General features: G+C 43.0%; 1 protein-coding gene across 1 annotated transcript in view; it reads left to right on the top strand.

The window, feature by feature from the left end:
• The window catches only part of RYBP (RING1 and YY1 binding protein), a 65,370-nt gene that overhangs the window by 36,297 nt on the left and 3,163 nt on the right, over positions 1 to 25,910 (top strand). Inside the window, exon 3 of the mRNA XM_069966875.1 lies at positions 16,923 to 17,390. Within this exon, the coding sequence (XP_069822976.1) occupies positions 16,923 to 17,390 (468 nt within the window). The remainder of the gene's footprint in view (positions 1 to 16,922; positions 17,391 to 25,910) is intronic.

Below are 25,910 nucleotides of genomic sequence, written 5' to 3' on the forward strand. Positions count from 1 at the left end.
TGCTTGTCAGTAGAGAGCGGCTGAATTTGCGCTGTGCTCTACTGTAGGATCAGTCTTGAACTTATCCGTCCCTTTTCTAAGATGGTCGACCGTTCTATTCTGTTAGTCTGACCTCGGCGTAGGTAAGGGATGAGACTCCCTTGTCTCTGGTGTCCCTAGAGGTCTTGTCTAGCTATCCATGGTGGTTGGATAGCTAGTGACAGAAACAACTATACACACATCCTGCCTGGCCTGTAGCCAAGTGCTCACTAAAAGGATGGGTTACTAGAGAAAAATGAGTGTATGTGTTGCTAGACCGAAGTGTTATCTGCAGCTTTGCTGTGTAAGAGTGACGTCTAGTGGTTGGAGTAAAGAACAGCGGCCAACCTGTCCTATCCTGTGACATAAGAGTCATAGTTTTACCAAGGTGTGATAAGAGCAAAGGAAACACGTAGTGGGACAGTGACTGGGGCAGGACACGGCTGAAGTCACTAACTGGCTGAGCAGGCAATCCATCAGCTGGCTCAGGTACTTTCACCCGAGTACCAGGAAGACGGGGGGGGGGGGGGGAGGAGGGAGTTCTGGTGGGTGTTAGAGCTGGTGATGCTGGGGCATGGGGATGGGTAAGTATAAATTCTATATTTTGTAACCCACCACCTGCCTGCACTTGATTTTTTTTCCCCCATACTTCTCCTTTAAGCAATTAGGTAATCCAAGAGGCAGTTTTGGAGTTTAGTGGGCCACAGGCATCAATGGAAACGCACATATTTTTAGCAAAAAACAAGTAAAACTAACACAGAGATAAAATAATGGAAAATTTTGCACCATTTTTCTGTTTTGGCTTAAAAAGTTAAACGCTACATGTGAACCCAGCCCAATGGGCATCCTGTAATGTTCATCATGGGAACTCTCGACATTCCCTGTATTCACCCGCTCTCAAAATCCTAGGGAGATACCAACCAGACCTTTATTTTTATTTCCCCCTAGTCAGTAAAGAGTCTGTAAATTCTACCATACAATGAATGTTTATTAACGGGATAGTAAGGGTTAACCATGTGTTGCCTAATTATCATTATCGTTTATCCTGAAATTATAATGCTTTGATTTATTCTCCAATGACTTTTCAGCAGCTTAGAAATGAATCCGACGCTACTAATTAGTTTTATGGTGAATGAAAAGTGCAAAACTGGAAGAAATTGAGAGTAGTGGTGTTACTGTGTAAACCTGAAGCATGGGACCCCAACTTCTGTTCTGGACCCCACTGGTCTGAAAGGGCTGGGGCTTAAATATAAAGGGTAATGGATGAAACCTGCTTTTGGATAATGTATTTATAAGTATCCGAGTTTAAAGTGCCTCTTCTGTTTAGCATAAGGCCAAAGCTGAGTATATGAAGCCTGTACAACCGGTTTCTATTACAGAAAACCGTATTCATATGTATTGTTCTTAGATGCATCGTATATTTCTGGTGTTAAATCTGCAACAAATCTATTGCCACAACTGAACGTGACCTAAAGGGGTTTCTCCTTGAAGACTAGGAAAATTGCAGCCGCTTCAGTGATCAGCTGATCACTGCTGGTCCAGCTTCTTTAACCCCTGGTGATGATCTTGTTCGGTTATGTCTGACTGGTTTTGCTGCTGGAATAGAAATGTAGGATTACTACCAGTATTGGCCATGCAGTAAATGAATAGGCTGAGCGGGGGACTCATACAGCATATGAGGAATAAAAATACAATGTGGTCATGTGACCCCTTTCTTGTATTTTGATGACTCCTTGCAGCCCTGTGTATTGTATTGTGATACTACCAAGAATAGAACTAAACACTACAAACTCTTCTACACTTCTTCTACACCTCTTCTTACCAGCGGTGAAACAAATATCTTTGAATTTTTATGTAGATATGGTAGTCTTATGATACAGGTCGCTACTTTACAAACCAAGTACAATGCATTAAGAGTTCAGTGAAGTAGCCGGTGCTCTTCTGCTTGTTCTTTGTCCTTTGCCCGTGTTCTTTGTCCTTTTAATACCAGAATTCTCAATGATTAGCCAGCCTTCCTTAGCCCCGCAGCAGCGCTCATCTAATAAGCCGGAGAGCAGATCAAGTAACAGGAAATTCTCTTTCTGGGTAAGGGTCAGACGAGGACAGGAGAAGAATACTAAGAAGTTGCACACCCAGACTCCCTGTGTGCGGGGTGCAGTGAAAGGCTTGGGCTCTTTCAGTGAAGATGGCCTGCATTCTTCCAGTGCTTGCATGTATTGTTCACTGCAGCACACTCATAAAGCGCTAGCAGCCTGCTCCCCCTCCCCCATGCCTTCTGTAGCACGTACTAAGCATTTGCAGCACACACAGCGTAATACAGGTTGGGATCTCTGAAGACTGCCATAGGAATATTAAACTGTTCTAAGTAAACCTTCCATTTTTATTTTTGCTTATTTTTTGTTGTTGTTGGATGGATCAGTGTATAATAATTCTTCATTTTTGCATAGCGTAACACAAAGTTTGTACTAGGTCTCACGTATTGTTAATGAATGGAGTTGCATTATGACTGCAACATAGCGTGACAGCAATGCGGCAGCCACCAAAAAAATCCATCCTCGATTAATTTTTTTGTCGCATGCAGCTTTGCTACCGTTTACATCAATGCAAGTTGCGTGTGACTGTGACTTGCTTGCGAATTCTCTAAGCAACCTGCATTTAACATAAACAACCATTACAGGTTGGGCCCTGATGGGTGTTTGGTGATCCTATTTAGCAGAGAAGAGATGGAGAGGTCACTGTGCATGCTTGCAGCTCCTTTTTGTATTCTTAGAGATTTGATGTTTCCATAACCTGCATTGGCTTTTATGTAGCGTACCATGCACATGTATGGCTGCAAGCCTTATTTAAATCTGCTAGAGGTGGTGGAATGGAGCTTTCACTAGGTTTTTTTTTTTTTTTTACCCAGGGTACTCCACCAACCTTAATCTGGCCCCTATTTATTTAAAGGAGAAGTCTGGGCTCTGACTTTCTTCAAAACAGCCAGTGAGGGGGAATATAACAACATGCACTTACCTCCCCGGCACCAGCGCTGGAGTCCGCTGTCATCCACTCAGGTTCCTGCTCCCCGGCCGTTTCCTGGTTTGAGTGGGGTCCCCTCTGAGATCTAGAAGCATCTTGAGACCAGGAACCTTAGCAGATGACAGCGGGCCCCGGGGAGGTCCTCGCTGGAGCCGGGGAGGTAGGTGCATGTTACTTATCCCGTCTGAGCGCGCAGATAGGGAGAGACAGGTGACTATACACAGGCGGAGAGCCACACAGATGACTACTTGCCTGCCCCGTGCCCCGGTAATAAAACTTCATTATCCCATATAATCATGGTTCCATGTATCCATGTTTTCCTGGACTACCTAGGGCTGCATCCAACTTAGTCAGCCACCGATTCGAACAATTCGACTTGAGCATGCTCGACTCGTGCTCCTCTCTAGAGTTAACATAAGGCTTAATGAATGGAGGTGAATGCTAATTGTTTAGTTATTCATGATTGATTTTGTGTAACACTGGTATTCTTTAGTGTAAGGAAGCCCATAAATTGGACTACCCAATGATTACTATTATAGACAAAGTATATGGGTGCAGAAATGCTTGACTAGGAGTGAGTCTCATGATGGCCCATAAAAATGCAGCTTTATTGCCCTAGAGCACAGTGATAGTGTAGACTACATAGTCATAAGCGCTATAATCCGACCAACCGAAGCTCTGGTTTTCTGTACGTACTTCTCTACTTATGTCTGTGGTATATGAAGGGTTAAAGGATTTCCGAAAACAAATTTCCAGAGTTCCCGAGGGCATACATTTTTTTTTTCCCCCCTAATGGAGTCCTTCAAGGTAAAGCAATAGTAACCTAATTTTACGGGGACAATAGAGGCTGGAGAGATCGCAGTGATCCGTATTCATGACTTGTCTTGAGATGAGCATAGATTTCCCATGAGTGATGGACAGCTCTTTGTCTGATTAAAGAATGCTTAGCAACAATGGAGAACATTTTTTAGGGCCTGGACTGGTTATGTAGACTTCTCTCGGATGACTCTTGTGAAAGCTTTAAGGGTCCTTTTAGTGCTTTTTATATTGTACTCTTTGGCACTTCTTTCCTCTTACTTCAATCATCTTTTCTTGTGAAGTCTTTGGAACCATGATTCTGCTAAAAACTTTAGTGGTTTCATTATCTCCTAATGATAGACAGTTGAATGTTTATGGAGATAGAATGTGCTGGGCAGTTTCCCAAGAAACCGATAATGGCAGAAACTTTCTCACATGGTCTCCATACACCTTATACTTTTGTCGACAATGCCCACTGCTCTCGGCAACATCAGCCACTTCTGGAAAATCACTGGCCAACCACTTTGTTCTCAGAGAGAGAAGCTGCCACCAGAGCAGTCTTACCTCCCCTCCCCATAAAGAACACAGCTGTGCCGAACATTCTGTATGGGGAGGACAGGAGAAAACTTTTAGCCAAATTATTGTTTTTCTGACAGTTCAAGGTGCATGCCCATTTCTATTCTAACTCCTCGCTTGAAGCCTCCAATCTGGAAAAAAAAATATGGCATCCAGGCCATGAGATAATTGGCGATTATCCATCAAGCTGACATGTTTGTGTTCCAGGGCCAGCATTATGTCTGCCTATGAGGGTGTCAATGTTGTTTTTCAGTCAGTCCTTGTTTAGACAGCAAGATTCAAATGCTGATTGATCAGGTTTGTTCGAACCTGAACTTTCGACAAGTTCGCTCATCTCTTATCGCTACTGTCCAGAAGAACGTTTTTTTTTTTTATGTAGTCACTTAACCGTCAAAAACAATATACGGACAATAAAAGTATCAACATAATGTGGTGGCTTTTGTTATATTGAACATGTAGGTGTTTATTAAGAACAGATTGTTTGGTTTAGTAGATCTACTCTACAAATTGCATTGTTAGAAACTTCTCTGACTCGAATTTGAACTTATTAAAATAACTAGAAATACTGTTAAACATCTAGCACGTATATTACATAGCTCCTTAGCAGTCTCACTATGTAGAGGGAATATGGATCTCATTAAACTTCCCCACAGTGTGCGGTAGTCTTGGGTTTTATTCCATAACTTTGCTGTTTTATGAATGACCCGGGAAGCTTATAGATTGCCCACAAATTGTAATGTATGGTTTGAGTTAAAAGAAAAATACCACAGAAGAGTTAGGTTTTGCTAGAGAGTCCTTGTTCATCTTTACCTCTCTTGTCTTGAAAAGACTTTGGAACAGGGTCTTGAAAGTCGAGTTGTCCTCTTGGCATGGGTTGAAGATAGTTTTGGGTGAAACCTCTTAAATGCCTCATACAAACCAGATCTGTCTAGATCTGTCTCTGGTCATGGGCAGACTGGCTCTAACATTTCAGCAGGGATTGGTTCTCATATGGAAAGAGTTTGAACCTAGGAGACTCCTTCCTCAGACCACACTTCAGCCTGCAGGGAAGGCCAATTCCTTCACCTATGACTATTGGGTGTGGCAATACAAAGCACTTTTAACCCTTGCACTTCCATAATATATGGATACACACTTTATGACAAGTTACAAAATATATCTGAGCCACGCATCAACTTTAGACAGATATTGGTACAGGGACACTGCATCATGACTAACTCCGTAACTAAATGTGTCCTGGGTTTAGTGAAGCAACTTGATATATCTCACATCCATGACCCTTGGCTGATCTCTGGCTGCAGACTGGCCCAATGTGATGGCTGCATTTTAGTAGCTGTTGATTGGCAGCTAACATGGAGGACATAAGTGTGTTGTGTTGGTGGGGTGGGGTGGGGGTGTAGTTGGCACTTTTGGAAGGACTCTGTACTGGCTGGCTATTTTATGGGGCTGCTGTGTCCCTGGCACAATTTGTTTTTTTTAGTAGTTTTGCATGGTGGGTCATATTTATGCTGATGAGGTTACTCTGCTGGCTCTGTGCCTGAGGACTAAGCCTGCAGATTGATGCATTTGTAGCCATGTAGGACCTCTGTCTGCACCTGACTTTGTTAGGTTTGAGGGGAACACTCTTGCTGGGTTTTATTTTCATGAATCCATGAAAGACGTGTTGTGTTGGCTCTGTTTGCACAGCCCTGTCAGTGTTTTTTAGTGACGTGCTGGTGACAAAGTTCAGAAACCATAAACTGTTGCTTACATGCCAAAACCTTGTGCGGGTCTTATGGTGACACCTGCGGCCAGTTAAGAGCTGGGACTGTTCGTAGTTCAGAATAATTCCATACAGGGCTCTAGTTCTAGTACTTCAATTTGGCAGATAAGTGGTTAAGTTCGATCTCGAGCCTTTTCATCACCCAGCCATTTTCATAGGAAATGTATAGGAAGCTAAGATCTATACTGATCAAAGGGGTCTTTCACACTGTTACTAGTGATATGTTGTCCTTCTGTATCACGGGCAGATGCATTAGTGGATTAAGCAATAATCCGGTGCAAATATCCTTTCAAACGGCACTATGAATCTTTATGTAAACCATATGAAGTTTAATTACTGTATTTTCCTGCGTATACGACTACTTTTTAACCCAGGAAATTCTTCTCAAAAGTCAGGGGTCAGCTTATACGCCGGGTGACATCTTCTAGGGCAGGTGCTGAAACTTTGGAACCGGATCGGAGGATTTTCAGTTGTAGCTTATGTTGGGGGGAGCTCAAAAACGGCAACATCCCTCCCTGGCATATGTGGTGACCGTATGAAGGGCAGAGCAAGCTGCAGGCGTCTGGGGTATGGAAAAAAGAGATACAGTAGAGTGGTGCTGTGCCCAGAAAAACACACCCCTTTCACTCATCTGGCCGCCCTTGTATCCTACCGGTATTACTGTACCTCCTTCTCTGCCTCTCAGATCTCGCTGCTGTCTGATGTTGTTGTTTTTCTTTTTGTTTTGTTTTTTTGGTGTGCATTGAAAGAGGGGTAGTCCTATACAGCAAGTATATCCAAAACTCTCTACGCCCAGTTGTCTTATGCTGGAAAATACTGTATTTTTATGACTTTGTGTAGGGTTGTTGTATACAAACTTAGGGTGGTATTACACGGAACGATAATCGGCCGAATTGGCCCGATTCGGCCGATTATCGCTCCGTGTAATAAATGCAACGATCAGCCAATGACAACGATCATCGGCTGATCGTTGATATAGGTTAGAACCTATTTTCGTCGGGCGCCGACCGCGCACCGCTGCGTGTAATAGCGGTGCGTGGCCGGCGACTAACGATATACATTACCCATCCACGTTCCAGGGCTGCTCCTGCCGTCCGCTTCTCCCTGCGTCCCGCGCGCGCTCTAGCGTCACAGAGGCCTGTCAGCTGATAGGCCGCTCAGCCAATCACAGGCCGCGGCGGTCCCGGCCTGTGATTGGCTGAGCGGCCTACCAGCTGACAGGCTGCTGTGACGCTAGAGAGCGCGCGGGACCCCCGGGAGAAGCGGACGCAGGAGCAGCCCTGGAACGTGGATGGGTAATGTATGCCAGTTTAGCAAGGGCTGCAAGGACATCGGTAACGATGTCCTTGCAGCTCTTGTCAAACAATTATCGGGCCGTGTAATAGGTCCAGTAAACGAGCAACGATCTAGCAGATCGCTGCTCGTTTACAGGTATTATCGGGCCCTGCTCGGCCCGTGTAATACCACCCTAAGAGTACTATTATACAGCTGATGGGCTTTACATCTATTTTTTTTTATTATTTTTTTATGTTCTAGACGAGTTGCTAAATGCTGTCTGCATTTCTTTTAACCTAAATCCAGTTGTGTGGCATCTATTGGACCGCTGCGTTTCGTGCACATAATTTCATGTAGTGATCACAGAGGACCCCGCAATTCTGCTGCCTGGCAACCAACATTTTTTTGGGCGAGTGCCAGACCAGAGGACCAGATGAGTACTGTATTTTTATGGTCTGTTTTAGATGCAATCTACTGGCAGAAACCAAGTCACGTTGGTAATATGTAGGTTTTAATCGGCTTCAATTTGGTTAACCAATTTGTGATCGGAAGGTGGAAATGACAAGCTCCTAAGATTGCTTGACAACCTCCATCCTAGCCCCCATCCCCTTTCCACCCCCCATGCACCACATCCTATGTAGATAACAGCCAGCTACTTCACATTACTTGAATGAAATGTACACGAAATGAACCACAAGTCTGTTCCTACCTGTAGCATTTACATTTTACATGCAGTCTGACAGTTTCCCTTCTAATCCTCTTAACCCAGATGCATAAAGAATCTGAATTATTCTTAAGTAATCCAAAACACGTAGGAATCTGGCAGCCGCTTTGCGAGCTATGAGGCATTATGGTTGCCAGGGGACGGTAGAGGGATTTAACATGATGGCTGCTTAAGACATCACCTGGGTTGCCAGGAGTCAATTATGCTACTCACTTTGTCGCTTATGACTAGTTATTTTTCTATATCATCAGCTTTCTTGGTAACATAATTTTTAGACCATCGTTTCCTACTTCCAGAGGCTTTAAAAGGAACCTGTCAACACTTTCATGCTGCCTGAACCACAACTAATATGGACTGTTTCCATGTCCAGAGGGCCATATTACATGGAGCACTTATCTGTCCAATCAGGCAGGTATTGCCTCGTGTAATGGAGCAACGGTCACCTAAGGAGCGCGCTGATCGCCTAATCGTTGTCGTTCTATATGTCAAAGAATCATTGGCCACACATCTCTCTGTATAGTAGCTGGCGCATTGCCGACATCTGATTAAAGCAAGGGCTGAACGGACATTGCTAGCGATCTCTGTTCAGCCCTGCCCGCACGATTATCGAGCCGTGTAATAGGCTTTGTAAGCGAGTGCTGATCTAACGCATCAAGACGTGTAATGCAGCCTTAAGTTTGGACATCTAGGGAGAGATCTATCAATCAAGGCTAAGCTTGACAAAGACCTATGAGGTTGAAACGTTGCTTGTTTGCACATGCTGGAATAAGCGCATCATAATGGGTAACTATAATCTTTAGCTGGTGGCAGGATACGCAAATGCCGCTGCGCTTCCGATGCAGACGCACCACATACACTTTCCTTCCAGCAGCATAGTTGATTGCATAGTCCCGCTGCGCTCCCTATGCAGACACTCACCAGATGCGCTTTTCTTCCTGCAGCGCAGTTGATTGCATTGCATAAAGATTATAGTTACCCTTTAATTTATATGGAGTTCTGTTAGACTCTAGGACTAGTAACTTTGCTTCATTCATTTTTATAATGGTTTATACATTGTATATGTACATGGCCTTGAGTGAGTGCTTTGGATTTTTTTTTTTACTTTAAGGATGGTGGGGTAAAGAATAGCCAACTGGGACTGCCCTGATGACTTATAGTTTAGGCAGTATGAAAGCGATGATGGGTTCCCTTAAATACTGGGGGGGAATTATGGGTTCCAGGAAACAATGCTACATTCTATAGTTAAAGAGCCACATCGCCCCTTCACTTACCGCTAGACTTTATTTCCACATATAGCCAATCCAGTCTTATTTTTTACCCATGTCACCAGCTCTGAGACTTTCCGAACCCACAGGAAGTCACTTTCTCTGTGTGTCTTTATGAAAGACTTAACGTGAGTCTGATAGAGATGGACAAAGTAAGTGATTACCGGTCCACAAAGCAGCCTTCAGATGGTCAAGTGGACAGGAAGTGGTGTATTCTTTCCAGTCTGAGACACTACTATCCGCTGCCACCTTTGTCCATGACAGGAACTGTTGAGAGCTGTAGATAATTCCCATAGAAAACCTCTCCTGCGCTCTCAAGACTGGAAAGAAAACACTACTTTCTGCAGGACATCCAGCAGCTTATAAGTACTGGGAGATTTGAGATTTTTTAATAGAAGTAAATTACAAATCTTTGTCACTTTCTGGCACCAGTTGATTTGAAAGACTTTTTTTCTTCTTTCAGGCGATTTTATTAAGCTAATTTCCTCTTCCTCCAGGAGCTTCTGGAAAAAAAATCCTACATCAATTCCATATGGCAGCACAAAGTACTTCAGGGCACCTAATATAGTCCGACATCAACTCCATGTAGTGACATATGGGGCCCATGCATAGGGCTTTGTCATGTGTACAGTATCATCCCTTTATAGATAGAAATTTAGATTTCCAATTTTAAATGATTGTCCTTTGCCATGCAGAAAGTATCCGCTGTCAGTAGAGAAGACACTGGAGTTCTGCAATGAAATGAGAAGTTTATCATTTTCCAATGACAGACTAACACTTTGTCTCCCAGCTCGGAGAACGCACTTTGCTCCAGGAAGAATGTCACAAATGTACTTTCTTTTCCTGAGATGTTCTTTGTTCCAGTCCTTATCTATATCCATAGGACAGCTCTAATTAAAAATGTAGGGTCAAGAGCATAGGCCATTGTAACAAGATTCTTCTGCAGCGAGTTGCTAAGCACTCGGTGACAATTACCCTTGACTCCATGTTTCCTTTCTTTTTTACGTTAAATTGTCTGGGCTCTGTTCAGAAGCCCTCTTCATACTGTAGAATAGATGGAGGTGATCTGAGGCTTACAAATGGCAGCAGAGAGAACTTTGAGAGTCTATAAACAGACTATATGTGTTCTGAAGAGCTTTTGACTTATACAGTAGCAGTGGGAGTACGGATTCTCATTGAAGAGATCCAGTGGTGTATGGAGACTTCAAGGGCAATGCCTTGAGGGGAGAAAAATATATTTCCTTTTTCAGCCGGAAAAAAAAAAATTAACTCATAATAACCAAACCAGAGTCTTCTCCAAAAATGAAGTCACCCCTTGATGACCACCCTTCACTAAGGCTTAGGGAGAGCCCTGCTCTAGTCTGCTACTCCAGTGTCTGACAAGAAGCCATGAGTTGGGGATGGCCTCCCAGACACCTCTATACCTCCAGGAAGGACGACTTATACTAATAAGTTCCAATTGAGACACAAATGTGTGTGAAAGAGAAGTGTGCCCAATGTGCCATCACTGAGTTCAGGCACCAGCAGGATCACCACTGTTGGGACACTTGTGCACCTTGGAATATCCAACTGCCATGGCTTTAGTCAAGAAGACCCAAGTCACCTACGGGTAGCTGTTGGGCCACCCTTTACACAGTGTCTAAACCTCCTTATGCATTAGTGTACCTAACCATAACCAGCAGCCTAGGCCACAGCCACTGCCAAAAACAAATGTTACACTTGTATTTTGGCCAAAAGGCATAAAAGTGACAACTTTTTGGGGGATCAAGACCCCTTTCTGTATAGAGCAGGGTAGAGAGATGCCCAAATGTTGTAGCTACTGACACGTAATTAGGAGCCCTTACATTTTTATAGATACAAAAAGTTTCCATACACCATGGAGCTAGGCTCATTGGATGTTCCGGATACAAACTAATGTGTCTGAGGGGTTCTCAAAAGAAAAACATGGCTGCTTTCTTCAAGAAACAGTACCTCCCCTGTCCTCAGTTTGGGTGTAAATTTGCACCTTAGTTTCATGTAAGTGAAAGGAGTTCATTTGCAATACCACACTGAAGACAGGTGGTGCTGTTTTTGCAAGAAAATAACTGTACTTTTTCTTATCTTGGATAAACCCTTTTAACTGCCCCCTGGTGAATGAGGTCTAATCCTTTGTTCTGATAGGAGATGATTTTGCCGTCCATGGCCCCTTTATCTGTTATGAGTAGAGCCCATCATCTTGGTCTGTGCATGGGCATATAGATATGTATATCACATCATCTACGAGAACTTGGCTAAACGATTACGTGAATGCCTGTATATTGTTTAGATATCTTGAAACATTGCTCTACAGTGTTACTGTGTGTGGTTCGAAGTATTTTACTGACAAAAACAAGGAAACCACAAACCCCAGAGATACAGGAGATGATACTTTTAATGAAAGGGATGACTAGTTTCTTACATGTGAATGGTAACATTGATACTGTATACTTAGGGGAAATATTATCCTTTACATACAATGCACACTACATCATGTAGACACTCTGTATCCTGTATATGAGTTGGCATCCGACCTCAAAAAGATTGATATAATCATAGGACTGAGACAGATTAGGCCAAACGTAAAGCGTCATGGTACACATGGAGGTTTCCTGTATAATGTAAGATGATATAAGATGCCATTACTGTAATTTGAGGAATTTAAAAAAAAAGTTGGTTTTCTTTTCTTCATCTTGTTTACCTTTTTATTATAGAAGTTCTGTATATACACGACCCCATTTAGACACTGGAGCATAGGGTTATGTACAATAGATGTCAGATATGTCTGGGAACTGTCCCCAGGATGGTGTCAACAAACTCAATGGCAGAGAGGACTATCCATACAGGTAGCATACATATGGTAGTAACTGTATAGATAAAACACTTCCTAACTATCACAATCTTGTCCTTGCCATCTAGCTGATGGTTGCTCTGTAATGCTAGGTTCACATCTGCATCAAAGGCTCCTTTCCATAGCTCACAAGCTGGATTTGTTACCAGGCAGGCATGGGTTACCTCTAGAAGTCCTATGATTATATAGCCATATGTGAGTTCCCATGACTGGTTCAGTATTCTTTATTATGTAAGCTAAGGAAAAGTGTGGGGCAGGGTCATCTGCCAGGACCACATATCTACTCTCTTTTTTCCTATAGTTGAAATTAAGTTTTTTTTTTTAATACACTTTAAGGTCTAGATATATAAATTTCCCTTGGATTTGTGTACTGCCCTCTTTAATGTATAGGGAGCTTTGTAGGCTATAAATATAATAAGCCTAGGGGCCAATTTTCTTTGGCACTGGGAAATGGCTCATCAGTGTCATCTCTTCTTGTATGATTTTATATACAGTTGTTTCTATTCATTGGATTCTAAAAAAAAAGTCTGTTTTCATATGTAACTAATCTCTTGATGTATGTTACAGTACTTTTGCCTCAGGCTTTGTTCTTTTTGTGAGTCTTGTTATTGTCTGAAGTTTTTGCGCTCTCCATATTAAGTGATATCTGTATCGTGCTATCGTGCCCGTCTGGCTTTGGTGTTTGGAGTGTTTTTAGAGATTTATTGTGTGGCTATTTTTGGGGTTTCCTTTCAGTCCAATTTTAGAAGTGGATAGTAAAATACATCATTGTGTTTGACCATTTACTGATGGACTGTTGTGCCGTAGGTTCTTGACCGGATAGTGAAAAGGTGAAAACTAATATGGCTGCGCCTCCTTTGTGCAAAAATGTCTGCCACGGCAAGAGTCCCATAATACAAGCTTAATTACCAAAAGTTGGCTGATTTTCGGACTCTTGATTTAGTAACGTATGGACAATTCAATGTTTAAAGTGTAAATCTGCTTTAATTGGAGTTGTCTTAACGCCTGCATGGATACCCACTGCAGCAGTGATTGCCTTACAGACAGTACCAGCACCACCACGTCCTAATAGGATGGGGTTGTTGTCTACATTTAACCAATTTGTTGTACTAGTTTTTTTCCCCTCAAATATTTGGAGCAAAATTTTTGATATTTTATTTTTACATTTAAGCCCTTTCCTGATGTAGATTTAACTTGCACCTACAGTGAACAGCATGCCATCTATCCTAGTTTTATTAGCTAGACAGGTATTTAAAGCATTAGGCATCCAGTCAAGCTTGCGATTGAATTTCCTTACTTCTAAGGTTCTGTTTATTCAAAGGTTAATGAACTCTTCCACTTTGACCTTTGGGCAAATTGAGATTACAGGACATCTATCGCTGAGGAGGTGACCCTATTTTAGCATATTGAAGGGTGTGGGGGGGTTCTTAAATACTATATTGGCAAGGACATGTCTTCACTTTTTAACATTTCGAAGTACTGCACATAATATTGTCCATAATTGCCCCACTAATAAATACATGGGTGCAATTTCAGCCATGCTCTAACACTGTGCTAAGGAACCATGGTGGCCCAACAGGCCATGAAAACTTGCTGAGCTCACTAATCGGCACTGATTTATGCAGCTGGCACAGGGCAATGTGCAACCCAATGATTTTATTGGCCACACAAAAGAAGCGATCAGCTGAACAAGTATTTTCCCATTCAACTTCGGGTCACATTTTTTTCTTTTTTTTCCCTCTATGAGCCAATTCCCTCACTACCTGATTCTTCTAACCAGTCCAACAAGAATGGGACAAAAACACAGCAAGACTTCAGCTCCATAAGGTACTTTCAAGCTTTATTAATCATCTTCTAAAAACATCACTGATCCAGCCAAGTGTTTTAGACTATTAACCGTCCTTAATCATGGCTTAATAAAATCATGCACTGTATACAAGGAGAAAAACAGAAGCGGCCCCATATAAGTGTCACCCCCCTCCACGGGTCTATTTAAGCGAGGTAGAAGAGCACTAGGAGAATGTGCTCTGTCTCTCATTGTATAAACCACATGATTTTATTAGGCTTTGATTTAAGGACGATTAATAGTCTGAAACGCCCCAGATTGACCGGTGATATAGTTAGAAGATGATTAATAAAGCTTGAAAATATTTTATGGCGCAGGAAGACTCGCTGGGTCTTTGTTCTGTAATATTCTATGATTCGAAGGTGACCTCATGTGCTCTGCACCTCTGAATAGGTGGCATATCTGGTGGTTGTGCCAGACATTTTCCATTTGTGTTCACAACAAAAAAATGGCTGTACTGTCACTAAATGTTGGACTTTTGCTTAAAAATGTTCTAAACTATCTAAAACTCATGGTTCCCGTTGTGCAAAAAGAGTTGTGTAGTAAAGTTGTGAAAATGTATGGCATTGTACTCTGGATGTAGCGTTTACAACCAAATCTTTGCTTTTTAACCTTTTAAAGAGTTTTCCAGGATTAGTAATATCAGGCCTGCTTTCTTCTAAGCTGTGTGTGGTATTGCGGCTTCTGCCCAGTTCAGTAGAGCTGAACTATTATACCAGCCAAGGCCCATGGACGGTGTTGTCCTGAATCTGAAAGGCGGGAGCCGTGTGTGTATGTGTACACATACGTGTATGTATATATAATATATATATATATATATATATATATATATATATATATATATATATATATATATATATATTTTTTAACATTTAAATCTAATTTCTGTACAATTGTTAACATAGATTTTTCCAAAAATCAGAATTTCTTACACTCAATGTAAATTCCTAATAGAAATAATGGTTCAGCCAAGCAAAATGACTAGTGCCCTTTCAGAGAAAAATGTCAGCACGTCTGCTAATTTCTCTTGGCTCTTGGACTGCTACATATGTTCCCTTTTTAGTCAGGTTAAAACTACATGTGGAGATTATTTAGTCTCATTCTTTACTGTCCTTAGACCAGCTGAAACAGAAAGCCGGTGAATTAATTGAATATCCTCTGGGTGAAGCTTTTGAAGAGCAGCAGATTAAAGAAGGTTTCTGATCAGTACAACCCATTATTCAAACCCGTCAATATTAAATGAGGGGGGAAAAAAAATCTGCGCAAAATGGTGGTAAAAGCAGAATATTTTAGGGGGTTTAGTAAGGGATGGATGATTGCATCCCCGGCTATACCAGTCTCTGCATTCTCACAATTTCAGTCAATGAGTATGAAACTGTCATTCCGGAGACAAAATAATCATTCAGACTCCTTGGAGACGAGCAGCATCTATTGTTGTGTAGAGTAATGCTGTCCTACGATGAAGACTCTGCTCAAAACCGGCGTGCTTAGAATCGGAGATTAGCTCTGGACGCCTCTACCTCCTCTCAGACGTAAAGTATCTTCTTTCAATTGTTCCAACGGAAAGTAGCGCAGCGTAGCAGATACTTTTTTAGTTGATCCTGTTGTCTGGCTCTGAACGGTAATGTGCAGCCGACAAATATTCCTATGAATTTTTGGGATCTAGCACTTATTAGGCTTAGGCTAGACACAAACTTTAAAGTAGAAGTCCGGTGAAATTTTTTATTAAAGTATTGTGTTGCCCCCCCCAAAAGTTATACAAATCACCAATATACACTTATTACGGGAAATGCTTATTCCCTGCACTTACTACTGCATCAAGGCTTCACTTCCTGGATGAAATGGTGATGTCACGACCAGATTCCCAGAGCTGTGCGGGCTGTGGCTGCTGAAGAGGATGATGGCAGAGGGATGCTCAGTGTCCCTCCAGTGCCCTGTGTACCTCAATGTCCCTCTGCCATCATCCTCTCCAGCAGCCAAAGCCCACACAGCTCTGGGAGTCGGGTTGTGACATCACCATTTTATCCAGGAAGTGACATCACCATTTTATCCAGGAAGTGAAGCCTTGATACAGTAGTAAGTGCAGGGAAAAAAGCACTTTATAAGCATTTCCCATAATAACTGTATATTGGTGATTTGTATAACTTTTGGGGGGCAATACAATACTTCTCATATATGACTATCTTTGACACAAAGAATTAGTCAAAATAAAAGTGTGTGTTTTTTGTTTGTTTTTAATTTTTTTCATTCTTTTACAATTTAAGTTTCAGAGCATATATCTTCCAGGTTTTCTTGCTTACTCTGTGTCTGTATAGTGTCTCTTCTGTTCATTCAATCAAAAATGCTCTATGAGACATGTATGCAGGGGGTTCCAAATAACAGTATTTATAGAAATGCTCCATGGCACCGTTTGGACCACTATTTTTGCTTATTTGGAACGTTAAACTCTTGTTAACATGATTTTTGTACTTCCAACAGTTATGTTTGTTTGAGACAAGTCATTTCTATAAAGTGGCTGTTTAAGAATATTTTTTTTTCCTCTTCAGAAACTGCTGTGAGTAGTATTGCAACTCTGCCCCATTTACTTGAATAGTGCAGTGCCAAACAGTCTATGAATTAGAGTGATGGAGATTTTGGTGAAAAGACACTGAATTTTTGTTCTAAGTTTATGCACCCCTGTCAGTTCTTGAGTATTTGATTTTCTGGCATTATAGTGTAAAATAATCTTTGTTCTTGTTAGACAACTAATATTTCCTTTCTGTATTTCTTTATAGGAAGCCTAGAATAAACTCTCAATTGGTGGCACAGCAAGTTGCTCAGCAGTATGCCACCCCACCACCTCCAAAGAAGGAGAAAAAAGAGAAAATTGAAAAACCTGAAAAGGAGAAAACAGATCGAGAGAAATTAGAAAAGGAAAAACCTGAAAAGGATAAGCTGGACAGAGAGAAACTGGACAGGGATAAACTGGACAGAGAAAAGATGGAAAAGCTAGACCGAGAGCGATTAGATCGTGAGAAGATAGACAGGGAAAAAAGTGACCGGGAGAAACTGGATCGTGAAAGGCTAGACCGCGAGAAGTTAGACAAGGAAAAGATGGACAGAGAAAAAATTGAGAAGGATAAGACTGATAAAGAGAAACCTGAAAAAGAACAGAAAGTTGAAAGAGAGAGGCACGAAAAGGAAAAACCAGAGCGGGACATTAGTACAAGTGTTGTCAAGAAGACAACTTATAAAAAGACACGGTAAGTGCATATCCTATAGTGGTGGCAGTGCAGCCATCAGGTTTTTGGCAGCTGAGAATGGTGGATATCATACCTGCAAAACCTTCAGGTCATCTAAAACTGCGGCGTACTGTAGTTAGGAATGTCTCAGGAATTCACGCACAACGGATCCGCAGCGGGTTTTACGCGGCAAATTCACAGGGAAATCTGCTGCGGATCCCTTGTCATTCATTTTGACTGAGAAGACATACTCGCAGCGGGATTGACTTCCTCCTGTGAGTATGTAAATGTGGCCTGTTAACCCACTGCTGACCAGAGCATACTGTACCTGCTCCACGCTCCAGCTTGCTTTGGGGGTTCCCGGCGTCTGCACTTCACGCTCAGCCAATCAGTTTGCTGCGGTGGGGCAGCTCACTGATTGGCTAAACAAGGACGCCCAGATGCCATGAACCCCCAAAGCAAGCCAGATCCTGGAGCAGGTACAGTATAAGTTCCTGCCAGCAGGGGGTTAACGGGCGGCATTTACATACTCGCAGGAGGAGCTCAATCGCGCTGCGAGTATGTCTTCTCATTCAAAATGAATGACAAGGGATCCACAGCGGATTTCGCTGCGAATTTGCCGCCTAAAATCCTCTGCGGATCCATTGTGTGTGAAGTTACCCTTAGGGAATGTTTGTATACATGAAAGCAATGTCCTACATGTAGCACAGAAGATTTTCAGTGCAAAGGAATATAATATCGCTGTACTCCCTGATGTCCTGCTACCTTGGGTCTGCTCCCTTCAGTGTCTGAAGTGACAGGCTGCGCAGCCAATCAAAGGAATAGTGCTGTGGCCAGTGATTTGCTGCAGGGAGCGTGCCAAAACTATCAGGACACCAGGGATTGCAGCCGCATTACAGGACACAGTCATCAGCCGCATTACACTTAAGACCCTATTCCACGGACCAACTGACAGGAGCAAACGAGCGCTATTATTGCTCGTTTGCTCCTCGTTCCCTGCTCGCTGCTGCCGCTATTCCACGTGGCAGCAGCGATTGGGTGAGTCTGGGGAGGGCCGTGGGGGGCTACCTGGGGGATCGCTCAACGTCCGGGCAGCCCATAGCATACAGCAGCGTCTGATGCCGACGCTCCTATTCCACAGAACGACGGCAGCAGATCGTTGCTGTATCAGTCGTTTGTCTTTCAACATGTTTGAAAGACAAACGACGCAACGATCAGCCAACAAGAATGATGTCGGTTGATTGTTGCTGTCAATTCCAAAGGGCGATTATCGGCCGTAACGGCCAATAATCGTTCTGTGGAATAGGACCTTTTGCTCTGCTCAGTAGGCGACTTTTAGGTTTGAACCAAAAGACACAATCCGCCGATGATCATTGTCTTTATTACACAAATCAATGATCTGTCGAATTATGGGTCCATGTATAAGGGCCATTGCTCTATCTTGGGAAAGACCTTTTGTAGGAGACTGCATAATGTTTTGCCACTGACCCTCGATGCTTTGTTAGGGTTCAGAGTGGTTAGCCCTGTACAAGTTCACAGCACCCAAGGCAATACAGCCAACCTAAACTGTGTCTGAATGTCTAGTATAGCAGGTTCAGGAGTCGCATCTATGGTATTTATGGCCTTTCTGTGAGCAGATATGTCAAATGTCATGTATATACAAATCTCTTCAAACCTGGTAGATCTATAGATTATTAACCTTATTTCCCAAAGTAACTATTCAGCCACTTCACATGTGTAGTGCTTCTGTATTAAAGGGGTTTCCTGGGAATCTACTTATTGATGGCCTCTCCTCAGTATAAACCATCAATATCTTCATTGGTGGGGTGTTGACACCTAGCACTCCACCATCAAGCTCTGTATCAGAACTGCGGTGCCGCATATTAAGTAAAAAGAGATTGAGGCAAACCCCTCTGTAGCGGGATTGATGCAGATTACTCGGTATCTGCATCTCTGCTTTCCTTAAAGTGCATACAAGCTCATCTTCATGTAGGTTTTTTTTTACTTTCTTGATTTTGTTACATTCTGCATGTGTAAATTCTGTCTGTCAACCCTTATCATTTGTACAGCGCTCTAGAATCAAGGGCACTTTAAAAATAAATAATAATGACGTGCAGTAACTCATGCCTGGCCTCTATACAACGTAAGCATGGCCTCTACACAATGTATGGCGTGGTCTGCTCCCGGTTCTGTTCATGGTGTATTGCAGGTGCAGCAGTTCTGGCAAACAGGTGGTCAGTGTCAGGCCCCCACCGATCAGGTAGTGAAGGGCAGTCTTGAGGATAGGCCATTATTAACAGTTATAATGGCAACCAAGTATATGAACAGCAAGAGCCCTATTACACGGGGCAGTTATTGGTTGAACAATGTAAAAGGCCTAGCAATGAGCTGATATTGACTGATTGCATTGTTTTAGCAGGCTTAAAATATATACAGTTCTTATATATTTTTTGGGCACACATCACCCTGTGTTTAGTAGGGAATTTATGGCTGACAAAGTGAAGGGTCCCACAAACGGTTCAGGTATCATTTGTGCATCCCTGCCTGCACAAGTGTGGAGCTGTGTAAAGGCTTCTGAGTGCTGAGCTACATAACTGGTGCTCATTTTAGGTAATAAAAAGGCCCTAATGGGGATCAAAGACGAAGGGTCACTTTTTCTGACCTATCACTTGCTGTATAAGGGTAGCTTCACACAGACCAAATTGCAGATTTAGGCTGGGTTCACACTATGTATATTTCAGGCAGTATTTGGTCCTCATGTCAGGTCCTCATAGCAACCAAAACCAGGAGTGGATTGAAAACACAGAAAGGATCTGTTCACACAATGTTGAAATTGACTGGATGACCGCCATATAACAGTAAATAACGGCCATTATTTCAATACCACAGCCGTTGTTTTAAAATAACAGCAAATATTTGCCATTAAATGACGGCCATCCACTCAATTACAACATTATGTGAACAGAGCCTTTCTGTGTTTTCAATCCACTCCTGGTTTTGGTTGCTATACAGCCTCACAAATACAGCCTCAAATATACATAGTGTGAACCCAGCCTAAATCTAAATAACAAGACAGCATCAAATCTGCTGCGGATCCTGTACGTGTGAATGCACCCTAAAGCTCATTGTCTTTTAAATCAGGCAGATATTGCCCCATGTAATAAAGCCAGCTTAATTTAGAGATGTTATTACATAATTGGCCATTGACACCCATCTCTCTCCATGTGAAAGAGGATTTACGGCCAATGACTGATTAACGCAAAGGCGGGCATGTACAATCATTAAGATGTGTACTAGGCTCTGTATAAGAGGGCCGAACTAGGAGATCAGTGTTCGTTTACATCAGGGATGGGGAACCTTTTCCATGTCGAGGGACGGTTAGGCATTAATAAAATCATTCAAGGGCCGCATACTGTGCGCAGCAGTTAGTAGCGCGGGTTTGCAGCACACGGGGCAAGACAAAGTATTGTTCCCCTAGTGCCCCTGCTATTGTAGTTAACCCCCAGTGATGCCCCTTGTAGTCTAGTTAACCCCCAGTGATGCCCCTTGTAGTCTAGTTAACCCCCAAGTCATGTCCCTGGTAGCCTAGTTAACCCCCGCCAGTGATGCCTCTGGTAGGCCTAGTTAACCCCCATCAGTCATGTCCCTGGTAGCCTAGTTATCCCCCCCATCAGGCATGTCCCTGGTAGCCTAGTTAACCCCCCCCCCCCAGTCATGTCCCTGGTAGCCTAGTTATCCTCCCCATCAGGCATGTCTCTGGTGGACTAGTTATCCCCCCATCAGGCATGTCCCTGGTGGACTAGTTAACCCCCATCAGTCTTGTCCCTGGCTGCCTAGTTAACACCCATCAGTCATGTCCCTGGTGGACTAGTTAACCCCCATCAGTCTTGTCCCTGGTAGCCTAGTTAACCCCCATCAGTCATGTCCCTGGTGGACTAGTTAACCCCCATCAGTCTTGTCCCTGGCAGCCTAGTTAACCCCCAAATAAAAAAAATAAACATCCCACTCACCTTACCTCCGCTGCCACGCTGTCCAGGTCCTCTTCTGTCCAATGTCCTCTTCTCTCCCAGGTCCTCTGTGCCGATCTTCTCCTGCAGGCGGCGCACGATGAAATGACGTCATCGCGTGCGGCCCGCAGGAGACTGAAGACACGCGCCGCTCTAGTGGGGAAGGAGCCAAAACAGACAGCATCCTCCTGTATCCGGCAGCTGTCACAGACACCGGAGGATGCTGTGTATGCCGGCTCCTTCCTCCTCCAGAGCGGAGCGCATCACAGGGGAGCTGCGGGCCGCATCGGGAGGTCTCAGGGGCCGGATGCGGCCCGCGGGCCGGAGGTTCCCCACCCCTGGTTTACATAATGGCCCAGTCAATATAATAATTATTGGTTTGCTTCATTTGCTCCATTAATGAAATTAGTGTCGTGAAGTTGGTGGTTTATTTTTCTTCAGTAAAGAGGGTAAATATTCTTGATTATTGCTTGAAATTAAGTAAACACAAGATTTGAGAAATGTTTTATTATTTTTGTAGTCATCGGAACTTGCATCTTTTTTTAAATTTAAAATTTTGCTGAATGACTCCCCCTCCTTTTAAGTCAACTGGTGACAGAGTTAGTAGTAAATAACAAATCTATATATTTAAAAATCTTAACTCTTCCAGTATTTATCAGCTGCTGTATATTCTGCAGGAAGTGGTGTATTCTTTCCAGTATGACAGTGCTTTCTGCTGTCATCTCTCTCCGTGAAAGGAACTGTCCAGTGCAGGAGAGGTTTTCCAAGGGAATTTTCTATTGCTTTGGACAGTTACTGACATGGACAGAGGTGGTAGCAGGGGAGCAACAGGCCAGACTGGTAAGAATACACTACTTCCTGCAGTCAATACAACAGCTGATAAGTACTGGAATGTTTAAGATTTTTAAATAGAAGTAAATTATAAATCTACATAACTTTCTGACACCAGTTGATTTGGAAGAAAACATTTTTCACTCTTTAAAGGAGAAGTCCCACAAAAAAAAAAGTCAGGAAGCCAGAGGGGTGTGGGAAAATAATAAACCAAACTTAATCCCCTAGTACACAGCTGTCAGCGCTTGTTTGCTCCTCATTCACCGCTCGCTGCAGACGCTATTACATGCATCAGCAGCGAGCAGGTTAGTACGGGGGGGGGGGGGGGCTGCCCAGGTGATCACTTGATCGTCCGGGCAGTCCATAGCAGACAGCAGCGGTCTGCTGCCACCACTCCTATTCCTCGGAGCGATAGCAGCAGATCGCTAGTATCATAGTTGTTTGTCTTTTAACATGCTGAAAGACAAACGACTGCAAGGATCAGCCATCGTTCAAGTCAGCTGATCGTTGGCGCCTATTACACAAGACGATTATAGGCCGTAACGGCAGAATACGGCCGATAATCATTTTGTGTAATAGGGCCTTTACTTATAGTGCCACGTAGCGATATTCACTTGTTCAGCTGAAGTCACTGGTGATCTGCAACGTCATGGCCTGGCTGGCTGACTGGCTGAGCGGGCAATTCCTCAGCCGTGACATTGCCTCTGAAAGAGTTGGGTACGTGATGCACCCAGTTTCCAGCTGGAGATGAGTTCTGCTGGTGGTCAATGGGACCCAAAAGCGGTGCAGCAGAGGTGCAGGGTGAGGTGAGTTTAGGTTGTTTTATTCCCCCCACCACCACCACCACCACTTGCCTTCCTTCCTCTTTTTAATTTAGTGGGAGTTTTCTTCTTCTTTAAAATATCTTTATAGCAGGCAAGGCAGAGCTCCAAATCGGAATAGAGATTGGTTTAAAACATGACATTCTTTCTGCAACCATGAGGTGAGCTTAGGAATTGGCAGTATACTGTTATAGACTAAGCATAATAATGAAACGAGGGACATGGGTCTAGTATTTACAGTTATTCCAATATTATGACTTGTCAGTGTTCACAACAATGGGGTTCCCTTGTCCCTGAGTAAATGGAGTGGCCACGAGTTTTCAGCCATCACTTCATTAACTATGGGACTGTGTAAGATAGCAGTATACATCGATCAGCTCTCTTTGACAGTCTCATAGAAAGTGAAGGGAGCGGCAGTTGAGCGTGTGTGCTGATACTATGTTCACCTTGGACAAATGACCCCTGTACTTGTGGCCGGTTGGAGCACCGCTACCTGTCTGCAGGATAGGTGATAAGTGGTGATCTTGAGATAGCTCTATGTTGCCCTCTTTGGCAGGTTTGATATTTACGTCCTGTCAGAGAATATCATTTTATGGCAAGACACAAATAATTCTTATACTTGGTGAGTGGCTCAGACAGATGTCTATCTTCTCCTCCAAAGATGCTGAATGTAATGTTCTGTGATTTCTGTGTGATGAGCTACACATGAATCTGGTATCTGGTAGCCCCCAAAGACCAAGGGGAAAGGAAAAACAGGGAAATTGTTTTATCCACAGTAGGAAGCCTCCTACAGAGCGGCCTCTTCTGTCACGTATGTGAGCCTGGGCCGAGACCAAAGAGCGTGTGTGTGCATTTCATGGTTCAGTAGCTCTAAGAATTGTGACACTATAATTTTCTCCTTAGTCCCAAGTTGTTCATTGCTGAATTCTGGTCCTGGTTTATTTACAAGCCTTATTATTACAGAACAGAAAAAGGGGCCCCACAAACATCACTGACAGCAAACTTTCAATTTTCTATAAGTGTAAATTGTATCATTGTAAACATGGCGGGCCGAGCAGCTGTATGAATTAAGACGGGGAGTGAAAACCCTTATTGTTAGGGAATAAAAGTGTCTCATTGTTTGCACTCGCATGTGAGAAGCACTCTGGATTTGGGGCTGAGGAGCCCATAATTACTTTATATTGCAAGGCTGTGTATTTGTTGCCACGGTTTCAATAGCTAATTTACATTCCAAAACAGAAGAGCCGTGGAATTCTGGGATATATTGGCCACTAGATATTTGTATGTTGACGAGAAGGAATCTTTTGTGTGTTCGCAGAATGTGCTTGGCTTGGAGTTGCTGTTTTAAATCCCATTTCACAGGCCCGTGAGGCATCGCTGGAAAAATTGTTATTGAGCAACAGCCTAATTGGGATTATTAGTAGTAGGAGTGTAAAGGGAAGGAGAGGGAGCGCTCTTAAAGGGCTCTGTCTGGGTTCTTATAAATGTTCAAGGAAGTAGAGCCCTAGATTTGTCTGCCTAATGAAAAGTTTGCAATCATGATTACAGGTGACAAGTGTTTCTTGTACAATATGTTTGTATTAAGTATGGAATCCTTAAAGGGGTTGCCTTTTGGAGTAAGTCATCTTAGGGTACATGGACATCGTAGCTGGGGTCCCCCAGTCAGAACCCCCCCCCCCCCCCCCCACTAACATAGAGGACCACTCTGTACAAGTGGCTCTGATTTTTCATTGAGACATTATGCTTTCCTGACCCCCTTGTGTAATATGAAATTTCAGAAGCATGTTAGGAAGTCAACCATACCCCCTCCACAGTGCCTAAGCAAAGATGGACAAAACCAGGAGAGGGGAGTCCTAGTCTTTCATTGTAATGTTCAAAGGATTCTTCAATGACAACCCTACCTAATTTTTGACCGGTCATAAAAGGAAGGCCCTTTTCTTGTTTAGAGAGCAGGTCAAACTCCTCTGTAGAGAGGAGTGATGCATGTCCTGTTCTTTAGCCTAGAATGGGGTTTTGGAGTCCCTCGTCATTCTTGATAATGGCAACAACCCAACTTTTTTGTCCTTGGACTGTGACCTAACTTATAACCTCACATATAGAAGAAAATGGAACAGCACATCACTTTAAAACGAATTTATTTTTCCATCAGACAATACTAAGTAAAGACATCTGAGAGGACCTCACTCCTTGCAAGGCAGGAAAAAAAATGGTATTCTCTTGGTTTGCAGTCCACAATCTGCCTGCATAATTCTGCATGATTTTTTTTTAAGTTATTAAAGTTCTACATAAATAAAATAAATAAAGTTTTATGCTGTCTAACCCACAGTTCATTAGGTTGTTCACTATACACAAACAGGGAGAGGTCTAGCAGTCATGGCTGGCAAGGAGGGGAAAGCTACAGGGGACCATCCTAGTGACTTCTGGTTCATGAATGTAACCTTTTAAGGTGTGGACACGAAGTGTGAAAAAGAGAGGAAAAAAAACCCCTTATGTATTAGTGTCCCCAGCATGTAATAAAGTGTTCTTTGTCAAAGACCCCTGTGAGGGTTGAAATGTTACATGTTGAGGACATTAATGTATATGTAGGTTTTTACTTTTGGATGCTGGTAATGTTTCTGTTTAAGCTTAGTTAACTTTGTTACCATGGTGGACCATAAAGATAAATGGACCTTTCCTCAACAACACAGAAAATGTAATACATTTTGGACACTGCAGCTAATGCACTAAGTGGCAGTGAGCAGCTCTTAATAACTTAGTCAAACTGGTGCCTTAAAGAGAACCTGTGGCCAATCCCCCCCAAAATTTGCTGTTACTACCATTAACTAACTTGGGGTGTCCTGATTGCTTACCTTACAGTTTCTTCATATGTCCTCCCCTCCTGT

Source organism: Dendropsophus ebraccatus, chromosome 4 (assembly GCF_027789765.1).
Source record: "Dendropsophus ebraccatus isolate aDenEbr1 chromosome 4, aDenEbr1.pat, whole genome shotgun sequence".
NCBI lineage: Eukaryota > Metazoa > Chordata > Amphibia > Anura > Hylidae > Dendropsophus > Dendropsophus ebraccatus.